At 58.9% G+C, this 27,845-nt stretch overlaps 1 protein-coding gene across 4 annotated transcripts in view; it reads left to right on the top strand.

Annotated features, from left to right (window-relative positions):
- The first annotated feature begins 622 nt into the window (after positions 1-622).
- Positions 623-27,845, top strand: part of SYT7 (synaptotagmin 7) — a 62,465-nt gene continuing 35,242 nt past the window's right edge. For 3 of the 4 annotated variants that reach the window (XM_045786819.2, XM_087854943.1, XM_087854944.1), the window contains exons 1-2: positions 761-902; positions 24,400-24,503. In XM_045786819.2, the coding sequence (XP_045642775.1) occupies positions 872-902; positions 24,400-24,503 (135 nt within the window). In that variant the 5' untranslated portion in view covers positions 761-871. Of the gene's footprint in view, positions 903-24,399; positions 24,504-27,845 lie in introns of all 4 variants that reach the window. The other variant, XM_045786820.2, reaches the window with a different exon arrangement.

The raw sequence follows: 27,845 nt of genomic DNA, 5'->3' as shown, positions 1-27,845 counted from the left end.
CTCTCTGCTCCAGCTGTGTTCAAATTTGGGGGACGGCCAGAGTGACGGACCCAGGCTCAGCTCTGGCAAAAAAATCCACTCCTGGTTTTTGCACACACCAGCCCGACTTCCCCGAACCGCCACCTTGTCGAGTCCCGAGCTGACGCCCTCGAGCCGCCACCAAGCGGAAAACCCGGAGTGGGTTTCCACGCCTCTTGGAACGGAGTCAAAGGGCACCTCGGAGGAGGTGGCCAGCCACCCCTCCGCGCCCGGTTCGAAGCTGCTGCCATCAGGGGCGCCCCGGTCGGGCTGGTCGCGCGGTGCGGCAGGACCCGCAAGCTCGCAGGGCCCACCCGAGCGCTCCGTGCCCTCCCCGCGGGGGCTGCGGGCGGGGCGCGCGCGGGGCGGCGTTGGTGCCCTCGGGGCGGCTCCGGGCCGCGGCGGGCGCAGGCTGCAGTGCGGCGCGCTGCCGGCAGCGGGCAGCAGCGGGCGCAGGCGGCAGCGGTGGCTGTGGCAGCGGCGCTCGGCAGCGGGCGGGCGGCGCCGGCGGTGCCCCGGGCGCGCTCACACACGCGCTCACACACACACACATACACACGGCCTCGTACACACTCACACACGCTCCGGCGCGCACACGCGGCGCGCAGGCCGGAGGGAGGAGGCTCGGCGCGGCTCGGCGGCGGCGGCAGCGGCAGCGTGCTCGGCGGGCGGGCGGGAGGGCTGGCGGGCGGCCCCCGCTCCCCGGCTCCGCGGCTCGGTGCAGCCCGCGCGGCCCCCGCCCTCGGACCCGCCCCCGGGGGTCGCCCGGCCCCATGTCCTGCAGCGGCGGCGGAGCAGCGCGCGGCCGCGGGCGGCTCTGAGGAGCCCGGAGGGAGCCGGCGACGAGGGGACCATGTACCGGGACCCGGAGGCGGCCAGCCCAGGTAAGCGCGGCCCCGAGCGGGCTGGGGCGCCCCGCACCGGCAGGCAGGACGGCGGCAGCGCCGGGCGCCGTCTCAGAGCTCCAGCCCGGGGCTGCTGTCCGCCGGAGCCGCACAGACTACCCCCGGGGTCGTCGCAGCCCCGGGGGCGCGGGCTGGAGTGACAGTGGCTCGGACCCCGGCCCCCGCAGTCCGGGCGCTGCCAGGCTTGATGCCCGGCGCCGGCTTCGCAGTGTCCCCACAAGGACCTCCTCCCCCCCCCCCCCAGCAGCCCAAGGACAACGTGTGTGGCGGAGCGAGGAGCCACTGCCCCCGCGGGAACCGGGCAGTGCCCTTAGAGGCACCCCCCGGGTCCCCAGCACCAGTGCCCTCGGATGCCAGCTCTGGGGGACCCCAGGGCAAGGATCCCAGGCAGCTTTGGGCCAAGGTTGTGGGCACCGGGTAGCAGAGTGACATCGGCGGTGCCGACTGTGAATTGAGAGGGTGCCAAGGGGCAAGTGGGAATCTGGTGCTGCAGCAGGGGAGGGGGGCTTCGGAGAGGGAGGGTGGGGAACCGCAGGAGCGGTGACGAGCGAGACAGGAGTACCTGAAGGGAAAGAGAGCAGAGATTGTTGAGAATGGGGGTGCCAGGGGAATGTGCTCCTGGGTTTGGGGAGGGGGAAAGCAAAGATCCCCAAACTCACTCCAGTCCTGTCGGGGGAGGGGGGGAGGGGCCGGCTCCTTTGCATCTCTCCCCAGGGAGCCGGGGAGTGGCCCGGGAGCCCAGTCTGCTTGCCATCCTCCAAGCCCAGCCAAGGAATCTTTCCTCCTTCCTCGGGAAATTGCTCTGCCATTTCCTCCTTGGCTCCTGATGCCTCCTCAAACAGTGCCCACCTGTAGGCAGGTCCCCTGCAGCTCATGCCCAGTCTGTCTCAGCTCCCACCTGGGATGCCCCACCCCAGACCCAGCACTCCCCATTCTGCCAGTTCTGGCAGCGGGGTCTCTGCTTCTGGGTTTCTCGGTGATGCCAAAAGCAAGGCACCCCAGGCTGAGGACTTGCTCCCAAAAAGAGCCTCCAGGCGTGCTGCTGCTGACCTCCCAGGGTTGGGGATGCTGGGGGAAGGGACAGCTCTAAGGCCCTCTGCAGAAGGGACCTTGAGCCCCAAGGATTTTGAGGGCAGTCCAGTGGACACCAGCTTTGTCCACTCTTGTCCCAGCCCCACATTTGTTCTCCCTCTAGGGGCAGCGTCAGCCTTTCCCTACCTCCTGAGGAGTCGGGGCCTCACCCCCATCAAATCCTTGCAGCCTACTGAGTCCACTGAGGAGGACCTACTGGGTACCAGGCATTGCACCCACTCAGTGCTTGGGGATAAGGGTGAGAGAGACTCGGTCTCCCTCTCCGGAACCTCCTCTAGGTGATGGCTGAGGGGACATTGCCTTTGGAGATGCCTCCCTTCATCTGTCTGAACCCAGGTCGCCGACCCTGGCGTCTTCCCCCATGAGGCTGCCAGCTTCCAGCACTCAGACCGAGGGCAGAGGCAGTCTCTGGCTTGGATCGCCCTCTCAGAAACCAGTCGCTTAGTTCAGAGGCCAGCTCTAGGGTATGAGGTTGGAAGGGGTAATGCAGTGAGGACACTCCCTTTCCCCCTGCCCTGCCAGGCTGACAGCCTCCCTTTTCCTGTTAGCCTAATGGCCTGGGTCCGTGCCCTCATCCCCTCTCCCTCCCTCCTCTTTCCTCCCACGCCTGGGCACCATGACATCACTGCTTCCCCGAGCACCTCTGCCCTCTCCATGGAGGCCAACTTGACATGCTTGGCATCTTCTGGGCAAAGGGCCTGCAACCCAGTGCTGCCTCTGGCATCCAGGCACTGCCCGGGGCATTTCCCTCTTCCCCCCTCCAAATAGGCCTCCCCCTGGGGTGGAGACCTGTCTTGCCCAGTTGCTGTTGCAGGGCCCACCAGGTGCCAGGGGCAGGTGTAGCACTGACCAACCTGACCAGGAACAGGCCGGGCCTGGCGTTCACTTCCCTCTAGTGTGGCCACTGGACTGGATGGGGTCAGAAATAGGCTGGAGAGGACAGAGTCTGCCTTTGGTTCTGGGTCCCCTGGGGCTCTCTGAGGGCCCAGAATCATCAATCTGGCCTCCGTACCCCAGTCCCCTGTATCCCTGCCCACCTCCTAGAACCCCTAGAGCTCCAGGCCAGACTACACACTCCCTCCAACCACAGCTCCCCTCAGGCCCCCCTAGACTCTGCTCCCCCAGGCAGAGCTGTGTGTACCCCCCATTTCTGTCCCCCACCTCCCCTTCGGCTTGCACCTAGTAGGGGTGAGATGTGCAAATTAATTCCTGTGTGATTCGGCCCCTCCTTCTGGTCCCCCAGGGGCCAGTAGTTGTCTGTCCTAATCCCCTCCTCATCCCACTCCCAGGAACACCTGTGGCCCTATCCTTTTTACGATTTTCCTATTTTCCGTCTCCTGTGTTCTCCTGCTCTTCCACATCCCAGGCTGGTTCCAGAGTGTCCCTGAGTACCCCCTCCCTCAGCCCACTCACCCTGGTCTCCACAGGGTTCAGCCTGCTGGCTAAGACCCTGTCCACAGTTCCCTACCCACTTGGGCCCACGGCCCTGAGGCACTTCTGGAATCTAGCTCAGCTGAGGAAGGCACTGTGGGAAAAAGCCAGAGCCCAGTGAAGAGCAAAGACCAGCCCCCCTCCCATACACCCCCATGGGCTTCTACTCCAAACTCTGTTCGGCCTCCGCAGCCTTGCCTGCAACTTCTCTCTGTCCCTTCCCTGAGGCAGGTGGCCCTCTCCCTGTCCTCAACTCTCATCCTGTGTTCATCCTGAAACTGGCCTGGTCAGGCCTCCCTGTGTCCCTTGCACCCAGGGCCCGGGCCGGGCAGGGCCTCAGCAGGCCTGCAGGGGTCAGCGTTGCAGTGGGCAGGCAAGACAGCTTCGGGGAGGGAGGAAGGGAGAGAGAGGTGACCTTGCAGTGAGTGAGGGAGCAAGGCCAGAGAGGGAAAGTCTGGACCAGTGCAGCAGTGCTGGGAGAGAGGTCAGGTCCTGAGGCTGCCTGCCCTGCCCCAGCCCTCTGTGAGCTTGTCCCTAGGGGTAGCAGTGCTTGGAGTCTTGTCTGTCCCACCTGTTAGTGGGCTCTACCCTCTACAGCGACTCTGACAGAAAGGTCATTCTCAGGGAGCACAGGGGACACACTGCATGGGGCGGGGGGGCTTGGCACAGTGGATCTCCTCTCTCAAGGCAGAAGGAACCGTGAAATTGTCCAGGCCAACCCTCCACCAGCTGGGCACAAGTTAAGGACAGAGGCCATTGGGTGATGTGTGGGGCAGGAGTTAAGGGGTATGGCTGAAAGGGCCACCAGGATTAGGGATGAGGACTGGAGTGTGGGAAGGTCCGATGAGGCTTGACTCTCTGACCAGTTGGTTCACCGTCAAACTCTCCCCCCCCCTCCCATCTACCCCTCCACCTCCCCCCCCCCCCCGCCCCATCTGCCCAGGCCCAGACCTCCCTGGCTTGCATCTCAGGCTTGGGTCCCAGTCTAGGGTTGAAGAGCCAACAATCTCCCAACAGGCCATGGCCAGGACTGGGGCAGGGGATCAGCTGGGGCTGGGCAGGCCTGAAACCCTGGGTGGGAGGGATGGCTTCTGTGGGCTTGTGCCAAGGTAGCTAGTGCCCCAAGCTGTGTGTTACTGTGGAGACAGGACCCTCCTAGGCCTTGGGTCATGCTCTTGGGTGGCTTTGTGGGAACAGCTTGACCAACAGGTTCGGTGCCCAAGGACTGGGAGATGGTGGAGAGGGAGATAGCCTCGAAGCCCCTCCTGGTGGGGGAAGAGAGGCCAGAGCAGGCTGGATTGGGGTGGGAACATGCAGGCCAGCAGGTGACAGGTGAGGGACAGCTGGAAGGCGGGGGAACAGGTGGGTGTCAGGCCCTGGGCAGCTGGGCCCTGCCCCTGGCTGACTCCAAGCTCAGGCCCAAGGGGCGCTGAAGGCATTATAGCCTAGCAGCAAAGGGCTGTCCCCTCTCTCGCACCCCTCCCCCCAGCCCAGCTGTTACAGGAGGCCTTGAGGGAAAGGCAGGGGAGGAGTGGGTGGTTGTTCCCTCTTGCACCCCTCCTTTCCTCCCACCCCCACTCCCCGCCCACCCTCTAGTCTCTGAGGGACTTTGAATCCTTATTGAATCTGATGGACCGTTTTCAATAACTGCTTCCCCCAGGGGAGCAAGGCTGTGAACGGCAGGGAGGGAGAGGAGCAGTGAGGGGGGCCTTGTGGGGGGGGTGGGAGGCCGAGTCCTGAGCCAGGGACGCTTGGCTGGAAGGGCAGTCACTAGGACACTCTCCTCAGAGGCCCCAGTGCATTCCCGGTGGGCACAGGCAGCTCTGCGTGGACCCAGCTCCTGGCTCCGTGGGCAGTGCCCAGCAGGTGGGACGTGAGGCTGGTGAGGTCGGCTCTCTCTGTTGTGGCGGTCACTGGTCTGGCCAGGTGCCGGAGCCAGCCTGTGCCAGGCCCAGCCTGGGTACCCGCCTGCCTTGCAAAGGGAAGCCCAGCTGGTGGTGCCAGGAGGGTTGTGCCAGTTCCGTGGACATGGAGGTGCCTGACCTTCCAGGCAGTAGGGGCAGCCTGGCTGGGCCGTGTCCAACTTGTGTCTGGAGGGCAGGGCTTTGGTCTCACCCAGCAGCATTCCCTGAGGGCTGGAACGGAGTTGGCAGACAATGGCATGGGACCTGTGGAAGGGGCTGGACGGTGCCCAGAGCCTGCGCCAGGAATTCCAGACCCAGTTGGTTTGGGAGGTGGGCTGGCATGTTGGCCTGCCCTGGGGGCTCTGTAGCTTCCATCTGGAGGGCCCCTTGGAAGAGGTGTGTCTCCTGGGGCCCGGGGCTGGGCCGGGAGCTGACTTGTATGGTGAGCCGGGCTGTTTGGGGAACTGATGTATTCTTGTCATTGAATGTGAGGGCTGGGGCACCGGTGCAGAGGGAGGGCGGGGCTCGCGGGGGAAAGCTCCGTGTGCGGGGACGGGTGCCAGCTGGACTCGGGCAGAGCCGCACGCGCGTCTGAGTGCCGGCTGTAAACAGCAGCTAATGAGTGTATTTGTAGTTAGGTGCTTCGAGGTGCGCGGGGAGCTGTGACGGGAAGCAGCGGGGAGGGCACCTCCCCTGGCCTGATCCCCAGCCAGGCCGGGCCTACGCCCTCCAGGGGCCCTGCCTGCCCCCCCTGCCACACCCTCCCACCTGCCGGTTGGGCTGCCTCGGAGGCTTCCATCTGCTGGGAGCAGGGAGGGCCTCACCTGGCTGTGCGGGGTGCATAGGTGTGGACGGGAGGGAGTTGGAGCTTTGGTGTATACAGATCCGGGCATTTCTGAGACAGCGTGTGGGTCTGTTGGCGTGCGCGTGTTTGTGTGTGCGTAGTATGTCTGATTCTGTGCGTGTGTGTACCCCTCCTCCAGAGCCCTGAGGAGAGGACCGCCCTCACCCCCATCTTGGTAGTGGTCCTGCTCCTTTGATGCCCTTCTCAGAGTGCAGGAAGCTGGGGGCTCTCAGCAGGCTGGTAGGGGGGAAGGGGGAGACCTGTTCTGCCCATCTGAGGAGATAGGAGGGAGAGGTCTGAGCCCAGCCCCAGGGGGAGCCTGTAGTTGCTACTTGCATCAGAGAAAGGGGAGAACTTGGTGCCTGTAGAGCCCAGCCAGCTCTCGGGTTCTAGAGCCCTCAGGAGCCCCTGGAATGAGAGAGCAGGTCTGCCGGGGTGGGGGAGGGGGGAGGGTCAGCCCTAGTAGGTGGGGGTCTCATGGTGCTGGTTGGTGAAGTACGGTGTACCCTGCCTCCAGCCAGGATGGGGTAGCGTGGGGTGTGGGCGGCCACAAGGGGTGCCTGCGTGAGGCCCTGCATGAGGGGAGCAGAGAGGAGAGCTCTGTGGCTAATGTGTCCAATTAAATTACTTCAAACCCTGTGGCGGCAGCTGCTCCCGGCGGGGCCCTGGGTACAAATTGGATCCGTCTCATTACCACGGGTGGTGTCAGCGGGGCCGGAGAGTGGTGGCCAGCTCAGCGGCACACGGCCGGCCTTCTCCCCCTTGCTCAACCTGGGCCCGCTCCAGCCCCCCCCTCCCCCGCGCCTTCGCTCACTCCAGTACCCCTCAGGTTTGCCGGGCCCTGCGCGCCTCCTGACCGTCCTGACCCCTGCCTGCAGCAGCCCGAGGGCCCCTCCCAGCCCTCACTCTCTTTCTCCAGTAATGGGGGTTTCATGCTCTGTAGGGGGTCCAGTCTCAGGAAGCCCCTCTCAGGTCACCCAGCAGAACGTGTTCCCTCCCTTGATAACACGAGCGCCCTAATAACAGCAGGTTCTTGCTTGGGGAGCACTCAGGATGTGCTCAGCTCTTCCCGTATGTGCTACAGGGGGTGGCTTGCTTAAGCTAGGCCTCTGGGGTCACACAGCTAGCCGTCTGTTTGAACCTTGGCAGACACACTTGCTGCTCTGTCCCAGGAGCAAGTCCCTCCATTCTTCTGCCTTCAGTTTCTTTCTCGGTTAAATGGGTCTGATGATGGTTCTTATTTCACAGGGTTGGAGGATGAGGCGAGGTAAGGCGGGAAACATCTTTAGCAGAGAGCCCAGCACATAGTATAGTAAACACTCAGCCAGTGACAGCTGTTATCAACATTATCCTGCACCAAGTGATTGATGTCTGGCATGGGAGTTCCGGAAGCTCCAAGGAGGACGTGCCGGCTTCCGCCGTGGAGGAGGAGTCAGGGAGGGCTTCACTGAGGCGGTGTCAGTCAGTTACCTTCGGAAGAGCAAACATGTGTTGAGCGGATCCCTCCGTGCCAGGTGCTGTTCTAAGCACGTGACAGACGTTAGCCCTCCCATCCTCCCACCAACCTGGGAAGGGGGACCTTGCAGTGAGCTGTCGGCCTGGGGTTCCAGCAAACACCAGCAGACTCAAGAGCATGAGCTTGGAGTCCAGGGCCTTGGGTTTTGAAGGAAGAATAAGAGCTTGCCACATGACCAGCAGGGGTGAGGCGTTCGGTACGGCGAGGACAGCACATGCCGTGGCCCAGAAGCTGGGTCTTGTCCTGTTGGAGCAGCCATGGGTGCTTGAATGGGGCGAGAAGAGAGAGGTCTTTGGGGGGCAGTAGCAGGAGATGAGGCTTGGAAAAGGTGGGTTGGGCCAGATGATGAAGTTCTTGACGTTCGGAAACAGGAACACTGGATTTTTTTTTTTTTTTTTTTTAGAGCCATGGAGAGCCGTGGATGATTTTTAAGCAGATCTCTATAGAGAACTTTAACTTCGTAGCAGTGTGGAGGGTAGGAAGCCCGGAGGCAGGCAGGTACACGGAGCTGGAGTCCCATCTGTTCCCACCTTTGCCCAGCCCCTCCTGGGTCTCTCCCCTGCACAGGGCTGAGTCTGAGGCACCACACCAGGCCGCCAGCAGTGCTCAGCTGGACTGGGGCCCTGCTCTCAGAAAGTTGTGGCAGGTCATGGGCAGACAGGGAGGCAGCAGGTGAAGATAGGTGTGGATGGACACCCCCAGGGGGCTTACCTAGGGACATGGGGTATCAGAAACAGCCTTCCGGAGAAGGCTACAGCACCCAGGTGGGCAGGTCCAGGGCTCAGTGGACACAACCCGTGCTCCTGGGGATTGGATCTGCACCCCACCCACACCATGGACATCAGGGCCAGGCCCTGGGGAAGCCACACAACTCATGCTTCTACTGGGCGGGAGCTCCAGAGCCCCTCCACAGCCAACCTGTCTCCGTGGCAACTGGGCAGGCCCCTCCCTCTCCATGCCCACAGCCCCGGGGCACAGGGGCCCATTGCCAGCACGGCTTGAGTACATCTTCCCACTTCCCTGGGGGCTCGTCCCAGGGCAAATGCCCTCACCCCCAGGCGCCGGCAGCACACACACGTGTTGGTATTTGGGTCCCTGTGCACACATGATGTGGATGTCCGCAGGAAGCAGGGAGGCTGGGATGGTCTACCTCGCCCGCCCACCTTAACCAAGGATTCGTTCCCCTACGGATTTGGGTCAGACAGGCCCTAAAGAGCATAACGCCAGAGTGAAGCATCGGCCCCTGCCTCAGGGATTAGGGTAAGGAAGGCAGCCCAGAGAAGGCGTGGTTAGGAGGGAACGGCAGGTCTGGGGAGGTGGCGGGGAGAATCTCCTCCTAGCAGGGCCTGGCAGGCCCTTCACGTTCAGCAGTTCATCTCTTCTTCACGGCAGCCTTACGAGGGAGGTATCGCCCCCGCTGCGGTACAGGTGAGAAGCCCAAGGCCCAGAGAGGTAGAGTGTTTCACCGGGTCACTCAGCAGAGCAGGGATGAGATTGCAAAGCAGCCTAACTCCATAGCCTGGGTCTTAACCACCAGGCTCTACTGCCTGGTGCCTCCCTAATCCCACTGGGATCTGAGCCAGCCTGTCTCTCGGCCCATCACTTGGAAGGAATTGGTACTGGCTGCAGAGCTGGACTCAGAGGGTGTCCCCAGTGCCTCCCTTAGTGCTTGAGGCATCCCCTAAAGCCTTTGTTCTCAGGTCCCTGGAGTGGGGTGGAGCTCCCTTCCCACTCTGACTCCTCTCCCTCTCTGCAGGCTCAGTGGAAGGTTCCTCTCAGTCAAGGGGAGGAACCCCTCACTCCCTGCTTGGCACCTGCCAGCCCCGGAGGAGCCTGATGAATCGGCTGAGTGTGGCCCCCCCAGCCCCGTTCCTCCCTCTCCAGCCCCCGCCTGGTTGGGGAGGTGCGAAGGAAGCGATTTCACAGCCTGTCAGCTGAGGTCTAAAAATACCCAGAACTCCGAGATGCTTGGGCAGGGGGAGGAGAGAGCAGGGACCAGGATGGGGTGCTGGGGGGGGTGCGGTGCTAACTTGGCCAGAGAAGCCCTCACGGCTCTATGGTCCGACACAGACGTGATGGGCAGCGATTCCCTCGATCTCCCATCTGACCCCATTTCTGGGTCTCAAGAGCTCTGGCCCTCCGACCTAAGGGAGGGCTTCGTGTCAGACAGGAACTGTGGAACCCAGGCCCTTCAGAGCCTCCGGTCGATGGCTCTTCCTCCCTCTCCACCCCTGAGTTGGCTGGCATCTTGAGGCTGTGGGAGCCAGGCTGGGCGTGTGCCTGCTTCCTTCCTGGAGAAGGTGCCCGCTTCTGCGAGGGGAGAGGCGTGAGGAAGGCAGCGTGGATGGGGGTGCTGGCAGGTGTGTGATGGGATGTGTGAGCCACCCAGGCACTAGAGGGGGGCAGAGGAGAAGGGGTGTGGTGGCCCACGTCACCGCCACGTGGCCGTGCGCTAACACTTGGCACAGGGCCCCCCACGAGTCCGCCAGCGCCCAGGAAAGGGGACCTGTGCGTGCACGCATGGGGACCTGCTGGAGTTGGCCTGTTCTGGGTGCCAAAAAGCTTGCGGAGCTGGAGGACCGGGTGAGGGCAGCTGTTCCAGGCAGAAACTGGGTGAAGGCGCAGGGACAGGTGTAGCAGCATAAACCAATGGATGTTGGGTCACACAGACACATGATGGTCATGTGTGCGTCCCCTGTGGAAATGTGAAGGCGTGTGTGCCCGTGCGGAGGGGCAGGGGAAGACCTCTCCAGGGCACCAAGCCGGGTCCCTTAAGAGACTCATTAGGGAAATAATGCAGAGTGGCAGCCAGAGCATGGGCTCTGGATCAAAAGTAATGGAGTTCCTGGGGCAGTCCAGAGAGGGCAAATGACCTGCTCAAAGTCACACAGTCAGTTAGTGGAAGAGCCAGGACTAGAAGCCAGGCTCCACTGCCTTAAGACGGGGCTTGTTCAAATGTAGCACTGCCCCCACTTTGGACCACAAGAAGGCCCTGCAACACAGGACTGTAACCCCATTGGCATCTGGGGCCTCAATTCTGCCAGAGCTGGGCTGGGCTCATGGGAACTTGGGGATCTGAGCATCTTCAGATAACGCTGGGTGGATGGGTCCTCGGGGCAGTGGTCAGTAGTCTGAATTAGAAACATGCCACCAATTAGCCTGTAGACTTGGCCAATGATTCGACCTTCCTGAGTCTCAGTTTCTTCCCTATAATGGAATTCCAGTAATACATACTTTATAGGGTTATCATGAGGACTCAGTGAGATCGTGCATGCAGTGTCTGAAGTGGCTGGAACACTGTACCTAGTAAATGCTCAATTATGTTATCTGCAATTAGAGCTCATGCAGAATCCTCCTACCCAGTGCTCCATAAACAGTCACTTCCCTTGCTTCCCCTTCAGCCCCTGGCTGCCCTTACTCCCTTAGATTGATCAGGGACTGACCTGCTAGGAACCAATACCTATCTTTGTCTCCTGTTATTGGCTTTGCCCAGGAAGGACCAGGACCCAGGTGTGGGACTTAGACCCTGAACCCTCTACATCTGGCCTCATCACTCAGTTGGTATAGGAACTTGGATAAGCACCATTTCCTCTCGGGTCCTTGGTCCTCCCTCTATAAAGTAGAGGGGCTGGACCCTGTAGTCCCAGAGCCTCCTGGTCATGTTGCTGTGTGACCTCAGAGGGTCCCTGGCTCAGGCGACTGGAAGGGGTGTCAGGTTGACAGGAAGAGGGGTCAGCTGGCTGCCCCGGGTGAGTGGAGCATCTGGGGCCTGAGCTGACTGGTGGCCTGCCATCATGCTGGCCTGCACCTGTGGCTGCGTAGGAGGGCATGCAGGCCTGACCGGCTGGGCACTGACATTGGGGGAGGCTCAAGGACGATGACTAGAGAGAGAGCCCTTCTTGGGGCCCTGGGAGCTGCCATTCCAGCCGTCCTCCCCCCGCTCTCCTGCCCTCCTCCCCAGGGCTCTCCTTCAGCAATTCCTCCTTCCTTCCTGTCCTTCCTCTCTCCTTCCCCTTCTTGGAGTCTCCCCGTGCCTCCCTCTCTCTGCCTCTTGCACTTCAGTAATTTTGACCATTTTCCAGGGCGCCTTCTTCCTTCCTCTCCCTCTGCAGACGAGAGAGCTCTTCCCCCTCCTCTGTCTCTCTGCTTCCTGACATTCCTTCTCTTTCCTTCCTACAACAGGGAACAAATGTCCCTGCTTCTCTGGATCTTCCCGGCTCCCCCTGCTGCTTCTGAGCTGAGGTTTCTTTCTTACTCTGCATGGGCATGTCTAGGCTCCTTCATTTCTTGTCCCCTGGCTCCCTCCCTCCCTCCCCAGTGTCCCCACCTCCACCTCCACTCTTCCAGTTCCTTGGCACCCCTTACTCCTCCCCCGGGTTCCCCTGCCCTCAGAGTTTCCCTGCCTCCTTCAGATGGTGGGGCTGATGGGGCCGAGCCAGGCAGTTTCTGTGCCTGGTGCCGCTCTTCAGTACCTCAACACCCCCCCACCCGCGTGAGTTGAGAAAGGGGGTCAGCCCAGGGCCCAGGGACTGGCAGCCTTGCCTCCTAATTAGTAGGAAGTAATTGCCTGGAAAAAAAATTTCATTTAGAATGAGACTCTGAGACTTCAAGGTAGAGCTGAGCCAACTGATGGCCCCTGGGGACCAGGAGGAGGGAAGCAGCCCAGGTCAGGGTCTCAGGAAGCCCCTGGACCCCCCTCTGTGGCTTACTGTCAGGACCCCAGCCTTACGGAAGTACAGAGAGAGACAGCACTGGGCTGGGAGTACCACCGTCTTCGTTTGAGATTTGGTTCCGCTACTCACTGTGTGACTTGGGGCAAGCCGCTTATTTCTTTGTGCCTTGGGTTTCTGCCCTGTCAAATCAGAAGAATGCCTCGGTATCATGAGGGTTGTTTCGGACAATGGCTATGAAAGCACTTTGCAGGCTGTAAGGGCTGTGGGAGTGAGGTGTTACTGTGTTCCTCCAGTGTGCTCTCCAATGAGATGTGAGGATGTGGAGGGGTGGGGCAGCGAGGCTTCCAGAACATGGAAGGAGGAGGTGGTGGGTCCTGCTGAGCTGTAAGATTAAGGGCAGACAGATGTTGTTTCCAGCTCCCGCTGCGCCACCCTGAGTGTTCATCTCCCTTTTCTGGACCCCGCTTTCCTCATCTGTAGAATGCTGGCCATCATGCTTCCTCCCAGGGGAGGGGTTGTAGTTTTCAATGAGAAAATGTTTGCAGAGCTCTTAGCAGTTCTTGGCCTATAGTAAGTGCTCAATAAATTATATTATCAGTATCTACTGTAAAGACTCTTATCTTTACTCCCTACCTGGATCCAGAGAAGCAGTGATTTGGCGCGTTGTCTTCAGGTGGTTTTATTTGCTCTTATGTTTGTTTTTGGAAAGAGGGAAATTTCCACACCCCATGAGGCTAATATGAAGCAGTCGTAGAAACACCAAGCAGATCTGCTTTTCAAAGAACCCCCATCTGGCGAGCAGGGAACAGGAGTGGGCAGAAACCGTGGCTTTCTCCCCTGACTCCCACTTTTTCCTAGAGAGGAGCTGTGGACAAGTTTCTTGTCTGGGTGGATGTGAGGTGGGGGGCCTTTGCCATCAGGGAGGCCCTATTACAAGCCTTTGTGCTCATTCTGATAGGACTCACCCTACAGCTGGAGGAAAAGTTGTGTTAGAGGGAGCAAGAACTTTTTCCCTTGCCCCGGATTGACCACTGGGTTGAGTCTTCCCTGTGAAGCAGGCAGCATGGTGTTTCAGGGCGGTCGCAGGGCAGTTGGACTGCCTGAAACGTGCAGGTTATTGGGCACGGCCGCAAGCTCAGAGCGCCGTATTTTTCCGGTACGGATGAGGGGGCGGTGGCGGGGAACTGTAGGCCACTCCTTCCCCACCCGCCCAACGCCACGCCACCGCTGGGGACCTTATGTGTCTCTGCTCTAAGCGCAATACCATCACCAGCCGCCAGGAGGCAGTTCGGCGGGCTCCACTTGAGGGAATGGGAGGCGGCATTTACATTAACGGGAGGCTTTTTTTCGGCCTGAGTAGGAGTGCTGACTGGGTTCTCAGAACCTGAGGACCTCACGGGGGAAAGGGAGCTCTTGAAGTTGTCTGGTCGCCGCCATGGCTTCAGCTCGTGGCTGATGAGGGAGGAATTGGCAGAGGAAAGTGGGATTGCTGTGCTGCAGTTCTGAAAACATCTCCAGTCCTTTGGATCCTGCTCGTTAGGGGCAATGCAAACAGCGGCCTAGAGGAGGAAGCAGTCCCAGCACTGAAAAGGATTTCAGCACCAAGGACAGGAGTACCGCGCCGTCCACCTGTTTCAGCACCATGGACAGATCCCAGGGCAGCCCTCTAAAGCGGCTCCCTCCAAGAATTTGTGGTGCAAATGATACCCCAGAATATGGTAGAATGGCACCTCCCAGAAGGAATCTCAGTCCCCCACCCCATGTTCTAACGAGGATACCTAGGCCCAGAGAGTTGAGTTAGTTGCCTAAGGCTACACACCCACAGCGGCAAATTGGGTGGCAGAACTGGATTCAGATCCCCAGTGGTCTCTCTCCAGCCATTACTCCCCACCTGGATTTCTACTAGTTCTCTCCCTCCTCCCTAAACATCCCTGGGAGCAGCTTCACATTTTATTCTATCCCTGAGAGCCCTTGAGCTGGCAAAGATTAAGTGTACCCTTTCCCCCACCAAAACACCAATCAAGAATCTGAATCTCAGGATGGAAGATTCCTAGCCCCTAAGGCTTTTTCATGGCTCCAAGCATCAGGTGGGAGGGTGTCAGGGCAGGACAGGTGCCCTGGTCTGTAAGGAAGCCTGTGACTTGGGGAGCTAGAGTTGAGTCATCAGCATGAGAAACTCTTAAGTGCTCTGAGATCCTTGAATAAAATAGAGCACACTATTCCAACCTCTGCTTCTTTGCAGCCGTGTATTATTAATAACAATAAGATGCTGACTTAGGCCAAGGCACAACAATGCATTATTCATAGGAGTAACTAGTGGTCAAGGCCTGCACTTAATCATCACACGTTCCTGATCCCGCCCCTGCTCCCCACTCCTGGTGGAGAAGCCCTCCAGCTGAGCTCCTGCTTTCCTGGCTCCTGCTGCTCTGATGGACACGATCATTTTTAGGGGTGCCCAGGTGGCTCATTGGCTTTGGGATCAGGGTGGCTGGGGAGGGTGGCGATTCCCAGCTAACTCAGGCTGGGATGGCTTTGACCCTCATGACTTCCAGACCCAGCAACTCTCTGGAGTCTGCAGATGGTCTCACTCCCCCCCCCACCATCTTTTGAGGCTAAAGACTGAAGCCAGATGTACCAGGCTTCCCTAAGCCAGGAATTGTGCTGTGGTGATGGTGGTAGTGGGTCACCAGGCAGAAGATACTCCAACGCCATTAAGTATGGCAAGAGATATGAAACTGTAGGTAAACTCTGGAGTACTTTGTGAACTCTTCTGCACTGAACAAACGTGGGCCGTTATTACCAAGGCCATGCTCTCTGCTAGAAAAGAGAGCCAAGGTAGAGAAGGCATAGAGAACGCATGGATGAGGCCTTTGTAGCTCACCAGGCCCTGGTCCCCTGATGAGGAGTCGAAGTGCTGGTGGATCCTGACATGTCCCCGTCCAGTTTCTTGCTGGAACGGCTCCTGGCCCATCCGGACAATCCTTCATTCGCTGTTTACTCACTTGGCATCTCCTCTGAATTCTAAACCGTCTGCATCCAGCCGGCCTCTGCGGCCCCTGCCAGCGCTCTCTCCCTAGCTCACTCACGCATTATCTGTTTTTATTACAGTCAAGGTTGAGGAAGCTTGCTCGTGCTAAGCCCCTATTTTCAGCTACTTGTAACTTTCCAAAACAATTCCCCCAGGGCCTCCTCTTTCACCAGCCTTGCGCCCGCCCTGGGTGAAGCCTGAGGGGTTGTGGGCGTCTCCTTGGCTTTCTGAAGGACACTCAGGGAGACTATCCAGGGGGCATGAGGGGAAGGTAGAGGCCCAGCTTTTCTGGGAAATGAATGCCAGGCTGTCTTTCCCCTCCCTTCTATCTACCCATTCTTATTTTCTATTTCCCAAGGTGGGTAGCTTGGAGGGGGAGTTTTAGAGTAGAGAGAGGGCAGAAAATTCAGCATGACAGGAGGCCCAGAACTTTCCCTGGCTGTGTAGGGTTCAGAGTTTTGCTCATTGGCTTTCTGTTGCTTTCTCCCCAATTCTGCCTTTTTCTGGCTTTGGTGCATGTGTTGGGTCGGGAGGAGGAAGGAAGGTAGAATAGTTACCAAAAATGTCCCCCCCCCCATGCCCAAATAGCCCTAGGGCTGGTAGGCTCTGCACTTGTAAATGCCCTCCCACCTTCCGCCCATTTCCATCTGCTCAGCATGCACGTGGAGGGGTGCTTCCTTTGGAAACCTGTGACTCTAGCTTTCACTGCTTTCCACCTTGAACGTCATCATGCAGCCACCAAAGGATAGGGGGGAGGCGCTGGGGCATGATGTGTCGTAAGTAGTGCAGAATCAGGTGGGAGGAGGCAGGATTAGGATAGGAAGGTGCTGGCAGACGTAGCCCCAACCACCCCCGACATCACTCTGCTTTATCTCCGGAATAGTGGTTGTGCCCTAGGCGGTACCAGAGACAGGGCCCTGGGCAAATCCTGGGCTACCCCACCGTCTCCGTTTCTTGCTCACCCTTGTCTAACCCCAGGGGCCCAACCCCCCAGCCCGTTCGGGGACCTTCTCTCTAATGAGGGTGCTTTACTGAGGCTGAGGGCTGGGCCAGTGGAGGGAGGAAGGATCCCTGGGAATGGTGTGTGTGAGAGGAATTTCTGAAGCACTTGGAGTAACTCGGGCATGGCTCTTGTTGGTAAAATTGGGGGGGGAATTCCTCTCCCCGACTGCCTTTTATTTTGTGTTCTCTCCATTTCTTTCTTCTCTTGGCTATCCTCGGAGTGACTTGGTTCAAGGCTCAACTCCCCTTGGGTGGAACAAGAGAGAGAGAGCTGTAGGGTTTGAGGTTTACAGACTCCAGGTGCAATCCTGGCTTTACTTCTCTTCTGCTCATGGGCAAGTATTTAACCCTTCTGAGCCTCCGTTTGTTTTTTTGTAAAACAAGTACGAGAGTATTTCCCCTCTAGAAGGATGCTGAAGACCGCGAATATGATTCAGTGAGGAGCGTACACGAGTTACCATGATGAAAGGTATTTGGTAAGGAGAGCAAGGGCCTGGGATCTGGGGATCCCAAAAGAGGGAAGCAGTCTAGGTTAGGAGGGTGTGGGGGTGATGGGACAACTTTGGAAGGCCTGGATATGGAGAGTGTGTGTGTCACCAGCCGAGAGTGCAAGAGCAGGCGAAATCTGGGGGAAAGAGTCTGTGTGCACAGATTTCCAGCATGTCTAGCAGCTTCTCTGTCTCGTATCCTGGGCTGTGGGCTGTGGGCTGTGGGCTGTGGGCTGTGGGAGAGCCCAAGCGAGGGGGAGACAAGATCTTACCCCACTGGCTCTGCTTGGGAGAAAAGCCTACCCCCAAGAAAAGGGTGCTGGACAGAAGGTCAGCTAATTCAAACTTGGAGAATGAAGAGACTGCTATGAGCACTTGTCATCAGGAAGGGCTTCCTGGAAGAGGCAGGCTTACCTGGGGGCCTTGAATAACTTCATGCATTTGTTTAGCACTTACTTATCCAGCCTCTCCTAGGTACCAGACCTGGGGCTACAGAGATGAGGAATCTAGGGTCTTGGCCCTCCAGGGGTTCCCAGTGGGGGAAAGACAGAAAGACAGAAAGGCAGTGGGGTAAGTGCTAATTATTAACCCACAATGATGAATTGCCATAGTTACAGAGGAGGCAGAAAGGAATGTGCAGGGAATGAAGACCATCTCCTCTCGTAGAAGATAGGAAGAAGGCATTCCAGGCAGAGGGAAGATCTTGTGCCAAAGTGGGAAAGAGGTTAGCTTTCTTGAAGGCGGGAGGAAAGTGAGGTGTGGCTGGGTCACGCAGTGGAGCCCATAATGGAGCACTGGTACACCCTTCCGCTCAGAGGGAGGCGGCCGGAGCTGCGGTGAAGGGCAGGCTTGCGTCCTTAGTCTGCCATGCCCGTCTCTTCCTCTGTGAAATGGGGATGATCCTGGTACCCGGTTGTGGAGATCAAATGGAAACTTCCTGGCACAGCGTCCGCCCCTAAATGGGAGTACTCAGTTGATGCGAGCTATTATTTTATCTTGACAGAACCCCAGCAGGGGACGTCAGGGGCTGCTCTCTTGCTTGAAGGTGAACCACTGAGGCCCAGAAGGGGCCTTATCCGGGGTCACTGGCCAGGGCCAGAGGTGTGACTTGAATCCAGGCCATCTGCCCCCAGGTCTACTTCCTGTGCCAATGCTCTGCCTCAGAAGGACAGCCAGAACTTGAGTAGAGTAATAACGGGCATGGGAGAGGATTCCAGGCCAGAGCGTGTGCGTGAACACCTAGATCTCGTGGACGGCGGAGTGGGCGGGGCATCTACTGGTGGCCGTGGCCATGGGCATATTTGTGTGTGTGAGTGTGAGCAGTGTCCGTGCACAGCATGAGTCTCCATGGCTCGTGCGTGTGTGTGAATTTGTGTGTACATGGGTATCTGTGCCTCGTGTTTATGTATGTGTGTGAATAAGCGTGGGTGTCTGTGCAAGGGGTGGGTCTCTGGGGCTGTGTGTGTGTGTGTGTGTGTGTACACACACCTGCATGCACATGTGTGGGGTGTGGGCCGCATGGTTGCCTGTGCCAAGAGTGAGTCTCTGTGGTGTGTGACCGTGTGTGTACAAGCCATGGGTGTCCATGTCTGTGACCCGTGTGTGTGTTACCTCCCCCCCTCTGGCTCCCTCCCGTTCTTCTCCACCCCCCCCCCGGGGCAGCTGGTGAGCGTGCCCTCAGAAGTCCATTCCCTCTCCAGCAGCTCCCCAGGGCATCCCAGCAGCTAGCAGTCCTGTTTGATTCTGTTCATCCATAAATTATGGCTTGCTGAGGAGATGAGAAGGAGTTGGGAGTGGGGGCAGAGCCTGGCAAGGGACGGGCTCGGGTCTGCAGTTCACACCTGAAGCCCAGCCTGGCTTCCCGCTGTTGCCCCCCACACCCCCTTGCCCCAGCTCTTCCCCATTCCCGGCCACAGGCTTTCACTGATGCTCTTGGTCTCGGTCAAGCCCCGGGGCAAGGATCCGGCTGCACAAAATTGGGTAAGATAGGACCCCTGGCCTCTGCTGTCTGGTGGGGAAGAACTAGATGCGTATCTCATTCAGTGTTTTATTCAACACTCATTGAGCGCCAGTGCCTTGCCGCAGATGTCTCTAACACAGGGCGGACGTGGTAGTACTATGATAATAGCTAGCATTTACTGCCTGCTTATTTTGCGGTGCTAAGCACATTATATGTGCTAATTCCTTTAAACCTCACAATTGTCCTATGAGACCTGTACCATTATCAGCCCCCATTTACAGATGGGGACACAAAGGCACGCAAACCTTAGGTTACATGTCTTGGAAGAATAAGAGCCAGAATTTGAACCCAGAGAGTCCGGTTCCAGAGCCCTGGCACTTAATCACGGCACCCTAAAAGAAGGGTGCAGGCTCAGTGTGACGGGCGCTCCAAAGCAGGAGAAATTCATTCCCACTGTGGATCGTACGGAAGGCTTCCTGGAGGAAGTGCTTCTCATCGGGGTCTAGAAAAATCAGGAATTGTCAGGCAAAGATGGCATGGTAAAGATTAAAAGGGTCCTGGTGTGTGTGTAAAAGAGAGGCTCAAACTCTGTCACGGCAGCCTCTCCCATCTCTTCCCTCCCATCTCGTTTGGGTGACAAACAGGATAACATGCAAGCACTGAGGATTTCACAATATTACACCTCCCAAGCGTCAGCCTGTCGCAAAATACCCGGAGCGAGCAAAGCAGATACAGCCCTTGCCTTCATGGACCCTGGAGTCTGGTACACAGGAGGTGCTTAATTATTATTATTATTATTATTATTATATTATTATTATTATTATTATTATATAATTATTATTCTAATTATTCCTAGAGGCCCGGGGCTTCCTGCTCACTCATTTTTTTCAGCAAGCTTTTGTCAAGCACCTGCTGTATGCACAGCTCCCTCCTTGGTCCTGGGAAGACAGTGGTGAACAGAGAGCGAGCCCTGACCTCACTGAGTGGACATTCTGGAGGGGAAGACTGGATGAGCATGTCATCCACCCGCAGAGGTGGGCTCCCTCCTCCAACACGCAGGCTTTACCCCGAGAGCCGCTTGGCTGCTGGCGTGGTCAGGAGCACCGGACCCCTCTGGATCATCGTTAACCCTGAGCTCTGGCCAGCTGACGTGCCTGCCATGGGCTTGGGCAGAGGGACAGCCCCATGCCCGATCTTGCGCCCCACTCCTGGACACCCCAGGGATCGGACCCGGGAGGTCTGGCTCCCCTTGCCGCCCAGGCCTCCCCAGTGTCATCCATCTGCCCTTGTCTGTGTCTCACCCCCGGGACCCAGGATGTCTCCTCTGCCCAAGGATAGGCTGTGGAACCCGGCCCTGTCAAAGGCTGATGAGGGCTGCAATACTTCTTTCCCCAAATGTTAATATGCTGACGCTAAGGGGACTTGAAACCATGTGTGTCATCGGAGGGAGGGTTAGAAGGACCAGGGCGGCTACGCCTGGAGAAGACTGGAAGGGGACATGAGAGCTGTCAGCAAGGATTTAGAGGCCTGTCATGTGGCAGAGGGAGCCAGCGTGTTCCCAGCAGCTCCAGAGGGCAAGCTTGGGAGCGAGGGGGGACTGGGGGGGGAGTTCTAGGGAGACAGACCTCGATCAGCATGGGGCACAGCAGCCCTCCCTAACCATGCCTGTTGGTAGAGGGCCTGCCTGCTGTGGAATCGGCTTCTTGTCACTGACAGGGCTGCCCAGAGTGCATCGCTGGGGCCGGACTCCATGACGGCAGAGGTCCCTTCCAGCCCAGAATAATAGTGATCCGTGCTCTGGGAATGGGGTCACTCTGGCTGGCGGGGAAGAACACATGGCTGCACCCCTTGATGGCAAGAACGCTTGCTGGCTGAGGACACCGTGTCACTTTCGGTCACCGCATCAATGCAATTTGCAGTGACAGGCCTTTGTTTCACCCCGGCTTCAAGGGCTGTGGGTGGGCGGCCGGGGGCTTGGGGGGAGGGGTCGGACTCCTTGTCTGTGAGAGGACAGCAGCAGACCCTGGGTGCCCTAATCGGATCCTGGGTTCGACCTGCCTTAGCAACACAGCTCTTTCTTCAAATGGAACTTTCTACAAAAGCCCAAGATGTGAAACAGGGAAATGCTGCTGCTTTTTTGAAGAGAGCTTGAGGGACTGCAGCCTCACTTACCTGGCATCCACCTCGGTAACCCCTGAGAAATTCCCGGGAACCCTAACCGTTCCAGAGAGCACACAAAGCAGAAGAGAGCCAACTTGGAGCCAAACTGCCTGAGTTTGAACCCTGGCTCCGCTACCTACTACCGGAATGACTTTGAACAAGGTTCTTGACCCCCTTGTGTCTCTGTTTCCCCATCTGCAAAATGGGGACAATCGTAATGCTTACTTCAGTTGCTGTTGTGAGGACTGAGTTGTTACCTCGTGGGGAGCACCTGGGACACCTGGCTTCTCATCAGAGGAGGGGTCAGCTCTCCCACAGATGAGGGCGCTGACATCCGAGAGGCCAAGCGCCTTGCTCATGGCCACATAGCTGGTTAGTGGCCAGAACAGGGCCTTAGCCTAGTTTTCTAGACTCCAAGCCCAGTGCTCATTCTGCCTGCCCTCAGAATGCTACTTGCTTCAGATGGGCACTCCCTGGATCTCTGGGGGCCGTTCTTAGCATGCCCACTGGCTTCTGGAATTGACAGGCTCTGTCCTCAGGGGCCCTCTACCTACAGCAGTGGTGGCCGAACAGTTTTGAGAAAGACTTCTCTTGGCAAGGAGAGGGGTAGACCCGTTGGAGAATCATCCCACGGCCAAGATGTATGTGGAGAGGAAGGTGTGCGGAGAGGATGTTAGGGCAGGGGAACCCAGCTGGAGCATGGCCTCCTACCACAGCACCGCAGCCACCAGAGCAAGAGCTTGCTAACACCCCCTATGGTCCTGCTCCTTCCCCACTCAAACACCTTCCATGGCTCCCATGTCCTACAAAACACAGCAAGCCCCTCAACCTGATAGACAAGCCCCTTCCCCATCAGGCCCCACTCTGTTCCCAGCCTGTCCTCCCCCACTTCACACCCACTAACCTAGACCGGCTCCTCAAACAATGTGCCTGACCCTCCCCCCTCCCCCACCCCCCTTCTTGCCTTTTCTCTTGCTGTTCCCTGTGCCCGGAGTATCTCACCCTCACCTCATAGTCATCCCCCAGACCACACCAGATACCACCTCTTCAGGGAAGCCTTCCCAGATAGCCCTCTAGTCCAGCAGTCATTTCTTCATTGGTGTTCCCAGAGCCCCCTGTTTAGGGCTGAGAGAAAACGAACACCACCAACTTTAATCATAATACATATACATCGAGCGCTAACAGTAACCCCATGGGGTGGGTGCCACCGTTGTCTCTACTGGAAGACACTGAGTGGTTAAGGCACTCATCCAAGGCCACTCAGCTATGAAGAGGCAGAAGCTGCACTCACACTCGGGTCTTTTCTTGGGTATTTTGGAGTCTGGAGCCCCAGGCTGGGTGTTCTGCCGCTCCCTGGCTCGGGGGCACCTGACATGCTAAGAAATAATTAGCTGAAATCTTGCCTCTTGCCTGTTCTGTGTGCCTCATGCTAGATTCTTAATGGACAGTGGTTGAAGAAAGCTCAGACCAAAAATGGAATGTATTTTATTTACAAGTGAGTTCAACAGAGGAAGGCGTGAGATCACGTGCTTTTCCAGCCCACAGAGCACCCCCCTCCCAGAATCTTCCAGTGGGGGCAGGGGCGTTCCTGTGGAGACAGCTGGAAGAAGTGCAAGTCCCCTTCCTGGGAGGTGTGTTTGCCCCTCTCTCTACCACAGACTTGAGTCTTGAGGCGCTGGTGGCGTGACCTGGGGTGTTCTGGCCCCACTTGTCTTGCCCCCTGCCCTCAGAAGCCTGGAGGTTAAAGATGGAGGCCTCCCATGTGGCAGATGTGGCCTCTCCAGCCTTGCAGAGCTCCCCCCCAGGGGGGGAAGGGCAGGACCAGGTCCTTGGTGTCTGCTCTCTGTCCAGGTCAGAGCTCCTGGGGGCTGTGGGCCCCGACGTTGATAGTGAACTGAGTGCAAGGCTGGGCCGGGGGCAGGGGGAGCTGCAGACTCAGGACAGGAGGAAGCTTAGTTGGCCCGGCACTTGGGCTGCTGGGGACCAGGCGAAGGTGGCCTTTTCCCACAGCTGGGAGGCTCAGGAAGTTGGGAAGGGAGAGGTGGGGCCCAAGCAGGACTCGAGGGAGAGCAGATGGTGAACTGGCTGCCCAGAGCAGTAGAATGGTGGTAGGAGGGAGCCCCAAGGGCCCCGAGAGCTGGGCTAACCGCTGGGCCCTTCTCCACGAGGCCCCATAGCCAAGCAAGAGAGACTGGGAGCCCAGAGGCTAAAACCGCAGGGACCAGGACCAGACAGATATCGTCAACTCTTCATTACCACCCTCACTGGCCCCGAAAAGCCCACACAGTCTCCTCTGTAAATAAACAGCGTCTACTTGCCTTTAGGACGCATCCTAGTGCACACATACTTCCCGTACACGTGTGATCTACGCTGCTCTCGCTCGACTCACTCCCCCACGTGAGAATCTCGGTGACACTGTGCCTGCCTTGCGTTTGGTTTGGGCTCATGTTTGCGACCGCCTGGGAGAAGGCAGGGAGAAAACTGAGTGGTTTCGTCCAGAGCCACAGCAAGCAAGTGGTGGGATTTGCACAGAAACCTGGCATTTTTGTCCCGGGGCAGGTCTGTCAATATTACCACTCCTGAAGTAGAAGACCCCTGAGCTCTTGGAACGGAAGCTACCGGTGCCCCGCCCCCCGTGCCCCCAGCAATTAAGACATTGCAGGTGGCGTAGGTGGGGCTGGAGCCAATGGGGTGGGAGCACCAGAGGCAAGCTCGGGGCTGAGGGTTGGGAGGGCAGGGTGTACAGAGCCCACTTGGGTGGGCTTCCAGCCCAAGGGAAGCTGAGCTGAAGGGGGTGAGGGGTGGTCAGAGGGTTCCAGAAATTCCCTTTTGGACTACACATGTCGCCGTTGAGTTGGGGCCAGACACTTCCAAGGGTCTGTCAGTGCCCATGGGGCAAATGTCCTCAGACATAGTGCCCTTCGGGCAAATGGGGCTGGAGTTGTGGCTCAGAGTATTGGAGTGGATGGAAGGGTGCTGGCAGGAAGGTTGTGAAGAAGCAGTGGCTTTTTTAGGGGGAGTAGAAATGTCCACCAAGGCCTGACTAGGCGGGGGACACACTTGGCCTCTTCCTTTGAAGTGTCAAGTTTGGGTGATGGTGCGGATCCTCTGGACTCAGAGCCCATGCAGGGAGGCCATGGGAGGAACCTCAACCTGCAGTTCCCCCATTTTACAGATGAGGAAACTGAGTCCCAGAGAAAGGAAGGCACTTCCCAAGGTCAGTCAGCAAGCGTAGCTGGGAGTGGAACTTGAGGCTCAGAGCTCCCAGTGTAGGGGCCAGACGGAAGGGGAGGGTAATTGCTCTGAGGGGGGCTCTGGGCTGAGGGAGGGTGGCCGACCCTGGCCAGTGAGGGTCTGACCTGCGCGTGTCCTCTCCAGGGGCGCCCACCCGCGATGTCCTGCTGGTCTCTGCCATCATCACCGTCAGCCTTAGCGTCACCGTCGTCCTCTGCGGCCTCTGCCACTGGTGTCAGCGCAAACTGGTGAGGCTCCTGAGGGCCCCGGGGGCGGGGCCTGGCCCTGCACCGCCCCCCCCACAATTACTGGCCCCTGAACCGTCTCAAGGGCGAGCGCAGATGACCCACCTGCTCACGTAGTCAGGCCCATTTCCGTAGGAATTCACACGCATACACGCACTGCGTTTGCAGGGGTCTCGGCCCCAAGTGTCAGTATGTACACCCAGAGCCACACACCTAGGGACACATTTGGGGACAGACGTGAGTCTCACAGGCATTCGCACGCTCGCAACTACACGCGCACACGCCCCACCTCCCGTAGAAAGAACCGTAATTGCAGCCTGAGAATCGCAGCCCGCTCCCACCCCAGGGCCTGGCGCCCGGCTCCCGGCCGCCCACTGCTCCCCGCCAGGGCTGGGCGTGGCCGAACAGGGTCTCCTGGCCAATGAGGAGGCGCCGCCCGCCCCGCCCCACCCCCAGCGCCCGCACATCCATCCTGGTTCTTGGGGTTTGTACAAGCACAAAAGGCTTCTTTTCATTTTTAACGAGGACTGGGGAATTAACGAGCAGGATTAGGCCATCAATAAGTAACGAGACCATCAGGAGGGGCATTCATCACCCGAAGGCCTGGGAGGGGAAGCCGGGCTGAGCCGTTTACCCCTCCTGCAGTCCGCAGCTCCCCGAGAGGGGCCAGCTGCAAAACTAGACCCCCACCCCGATTCCCCCCACCCCCCCACCCCCAGTCCTGCAGCCCCAGCCCAGAAGTGCAGTGGGGACTTTGGGGGCTGCAGTGGGGCACCCCCAAAGGTGGAGGTGTCCCAGATGTCGGGCCTTCCCTGGGTTTAGGTGAAGAAGGGTCCCTGACAGACACCTCCACCCCTTAGATTGAGAAAGGTCCGAGTGGGGGCCAGGTGCCACATCTGGGACCCCCATTCCCTCCCTGCCCTGACATAGAGGGGCCTTAAGGACGAGGGGGGAGGGCCATGGCCGTAGGCACCATTTGGCTGGGGGTGTCCAGCCCCAGTCCTATGGAGGAGAAGGGGCAGATAGCTCTGGGAAGGACCCAAGAGGCCCATAGCCCAGCCTGTCTCCTTCAGGCAAGGCAAACTCAGAACTGGGAAAATGGCTCTCCATCCTGGGACATTCAGCTTCTGGGAGTTTCTTCCCCTGGGGCGGAGCCATGGAGAAGGCCAGCTCTGCCTGCATGGGCTGAGTGTGAGTGCATGTGTAACCTGGGCCCATTCCAGGGGTGCAGGTGCGCTTGGAGCCAGGCTGGCCGCCCTGCGTTGTTGCTGGATCCCCGGTGTCTGGTGTCTGCCTCGGAATTTCAGGGGAGGCCGAGAGGGGTCTCGGCCACGTGCCTGTGTGTGCGAGTGTCCTCAGAGGCTGTGGGAGGGGCTGAGCATACCCGCACCGCAACCCTGGGCGTCTAGTTGCAGGGTCTGTTCGGTTGTCTGTCTGTATGCAAGCCGGCAGTGGAAGGCCGAGGAAGGTGTGTGAGCAGGCACTGCTGGTGACCTTGAGTGGGGGTCTGTGTGCTGAGTGTGCCCGCTCTGAGGGTGTTGGTGCAGTGTGTGTCTGTTCACCGCTGCAAGGTGGGATGGGCTTCATCTCATCAGATCTCCACCCGAGGGAGCTGACACTTGCTTCATCCCCACTGTCCTGGCCTCTCCTGGTAAGCACTGCAGTGTGTGTATGTGTGTGTGTGTGTGTGTGTGTGTGTGTGTGTGTGTGTGTGTTGTGGTGGGAGCTTCCCCCCCACCCCACTCACTTGGGGACCAGTGTTCAAAGATGACAGCTTTTGTAGCAGGTGGGGGGCCCACAGTGCGGAAGGCACCTCCCCTGGCCCCAGCCCCTCCCCCCAGCCTCCAGCCAGGAACTTTCCCAGGGGTCCCAGCCGCAGTCCTCTATCCCAGGCGACTTTCTCCCCTGAGCTGCCCAGCCCCCCAGCCCTGCCACAACTCCTCCCCCACCCCCCCACCCCCCCCACATCGGAGGAGCCTTCTGCCTGGGCTCTCTCTGTGCTTTTCCTGGAGGGGCTTTCACATGCCCCTTACACAGTTCCTGGGCTCTCCCGGCCCACCTGTCCCCTCAGCAGCAGTGATGTGATACCCCGACAGCCCAGATCCCATTTCCAAACATTAATAACTTCCTTAATCTCCAGCTGGCTTTTTCCGGATCAGCCTAACCAACCCCCTCCCTGAGAAGCAGGCTGGTGATATTGGGCTCCCTTAGAGCTGCCCAGTGTCTCCTGGACCCTGCGTGGGTTTGCTGTCATTGCCCCCTTAACTCTTCCCCACCCCCAGTCTAGGCCTGCCCTGGCTCCTGTCCCCCACAGCACCACAGCTCCTGCTGCAGAGTGATCACTGCAGCCAGAGGGGAAGGTTCTCTGAGCTATGGAAGGAAGAGGGGCAGGCCCCGGATGAACTGGGGACAGCCCACCCAGCCATGCCTGGCCTCGGGGAAGAGGCAGCTGACCCACCTTAGAAGAAAGTGCTGCCCGGGGCAAGTTCTCCTGCCAAGACTAGGGAGGGGGTTGGGAGGCCCTCAGCAGGGTCCTCCCAGCCCCACACTGCCTGAAGTGGGGGAGAATAGGGAGGGAATGGTGGGAGTGGGGCTCCTCCCTGTGTCCTGCCCAGAGAAGGATCCTCGGCCAGGGCCAGCGTGGGGCAGCTCCAGGCCGTGATCTTCCAGTCCGGACTAGGCATTAGTGGGGATTTGAACTTCTGGGTACTGATGGGAGAGAGCAGAGCTGGAGCTGAGAGAGGGCAGGTCCTGTGTTTTCACGCTTAAAGTTTTGGTTCAGAGGCAACAGCCTGGGGCTGAGACCGGGGAGGTGAGGGGAGCACTCAGCCTGGGGCTGAGACCGGGGAGGTGAGGGGAGCCATCCATTCTGCGAACTGCTGGGTACCAGCTTCCGCACCACGTCCTAGAGACCAAACAGTCCCTGCCCTTTTGGGCTGCTTCCCCCCAGGGGCCTGGTGGGGGGGGCTGAAGTGAGTCAGGAGAGAACTAGTAATATCTGTGATGAGATCCTGGAAGGGTGAGGGAGCTGGGGCTCATCCGGTGACAACACCCCTTTTTGGAAAGGAGGAAGAGAAGGTCAGAGAGGACAAGGGACTTGACCAGGGTGACATGGGGAGGGTGCAGTGTTGCTGGGACCTGAGATGTGGGGGCGCTGAAGGTGGAGTGAGGACTCTGCCCCTCCCCCCACTCTGCCCCCGCTCCCCTCCGCCACCTCTGCTGCGCTCCCTCAGTGGGCGGCCCCTGGGGCCTGGAAGGGGCTGCCACTGGCAGGGGTGTCAGGGACATGGCCGTGTGGCTCTTCTTTTGCTTCAGGGCGGGTGGACTAATTGGCTGTGGTGGCTG

This window comes from Ursus americanus, chromosome 24 (genome assembly GCF_024610735.1).
Source record: "Ursus americanus isolate L20-20 chromosome 24, mUrsAme1.1.p, whole genome shotgun sequence".
Classification (NCBI taxonomy): Eukaryota; Metazoa; Chordata; class Mammalia; order Carnivora; family Ursidae; genus Ursus; species Ursus americanus.
Note: the sequence above shows the minus strand (reverse complement) of the source record. Positions and strands in the feature narration are given on the sequence as shown.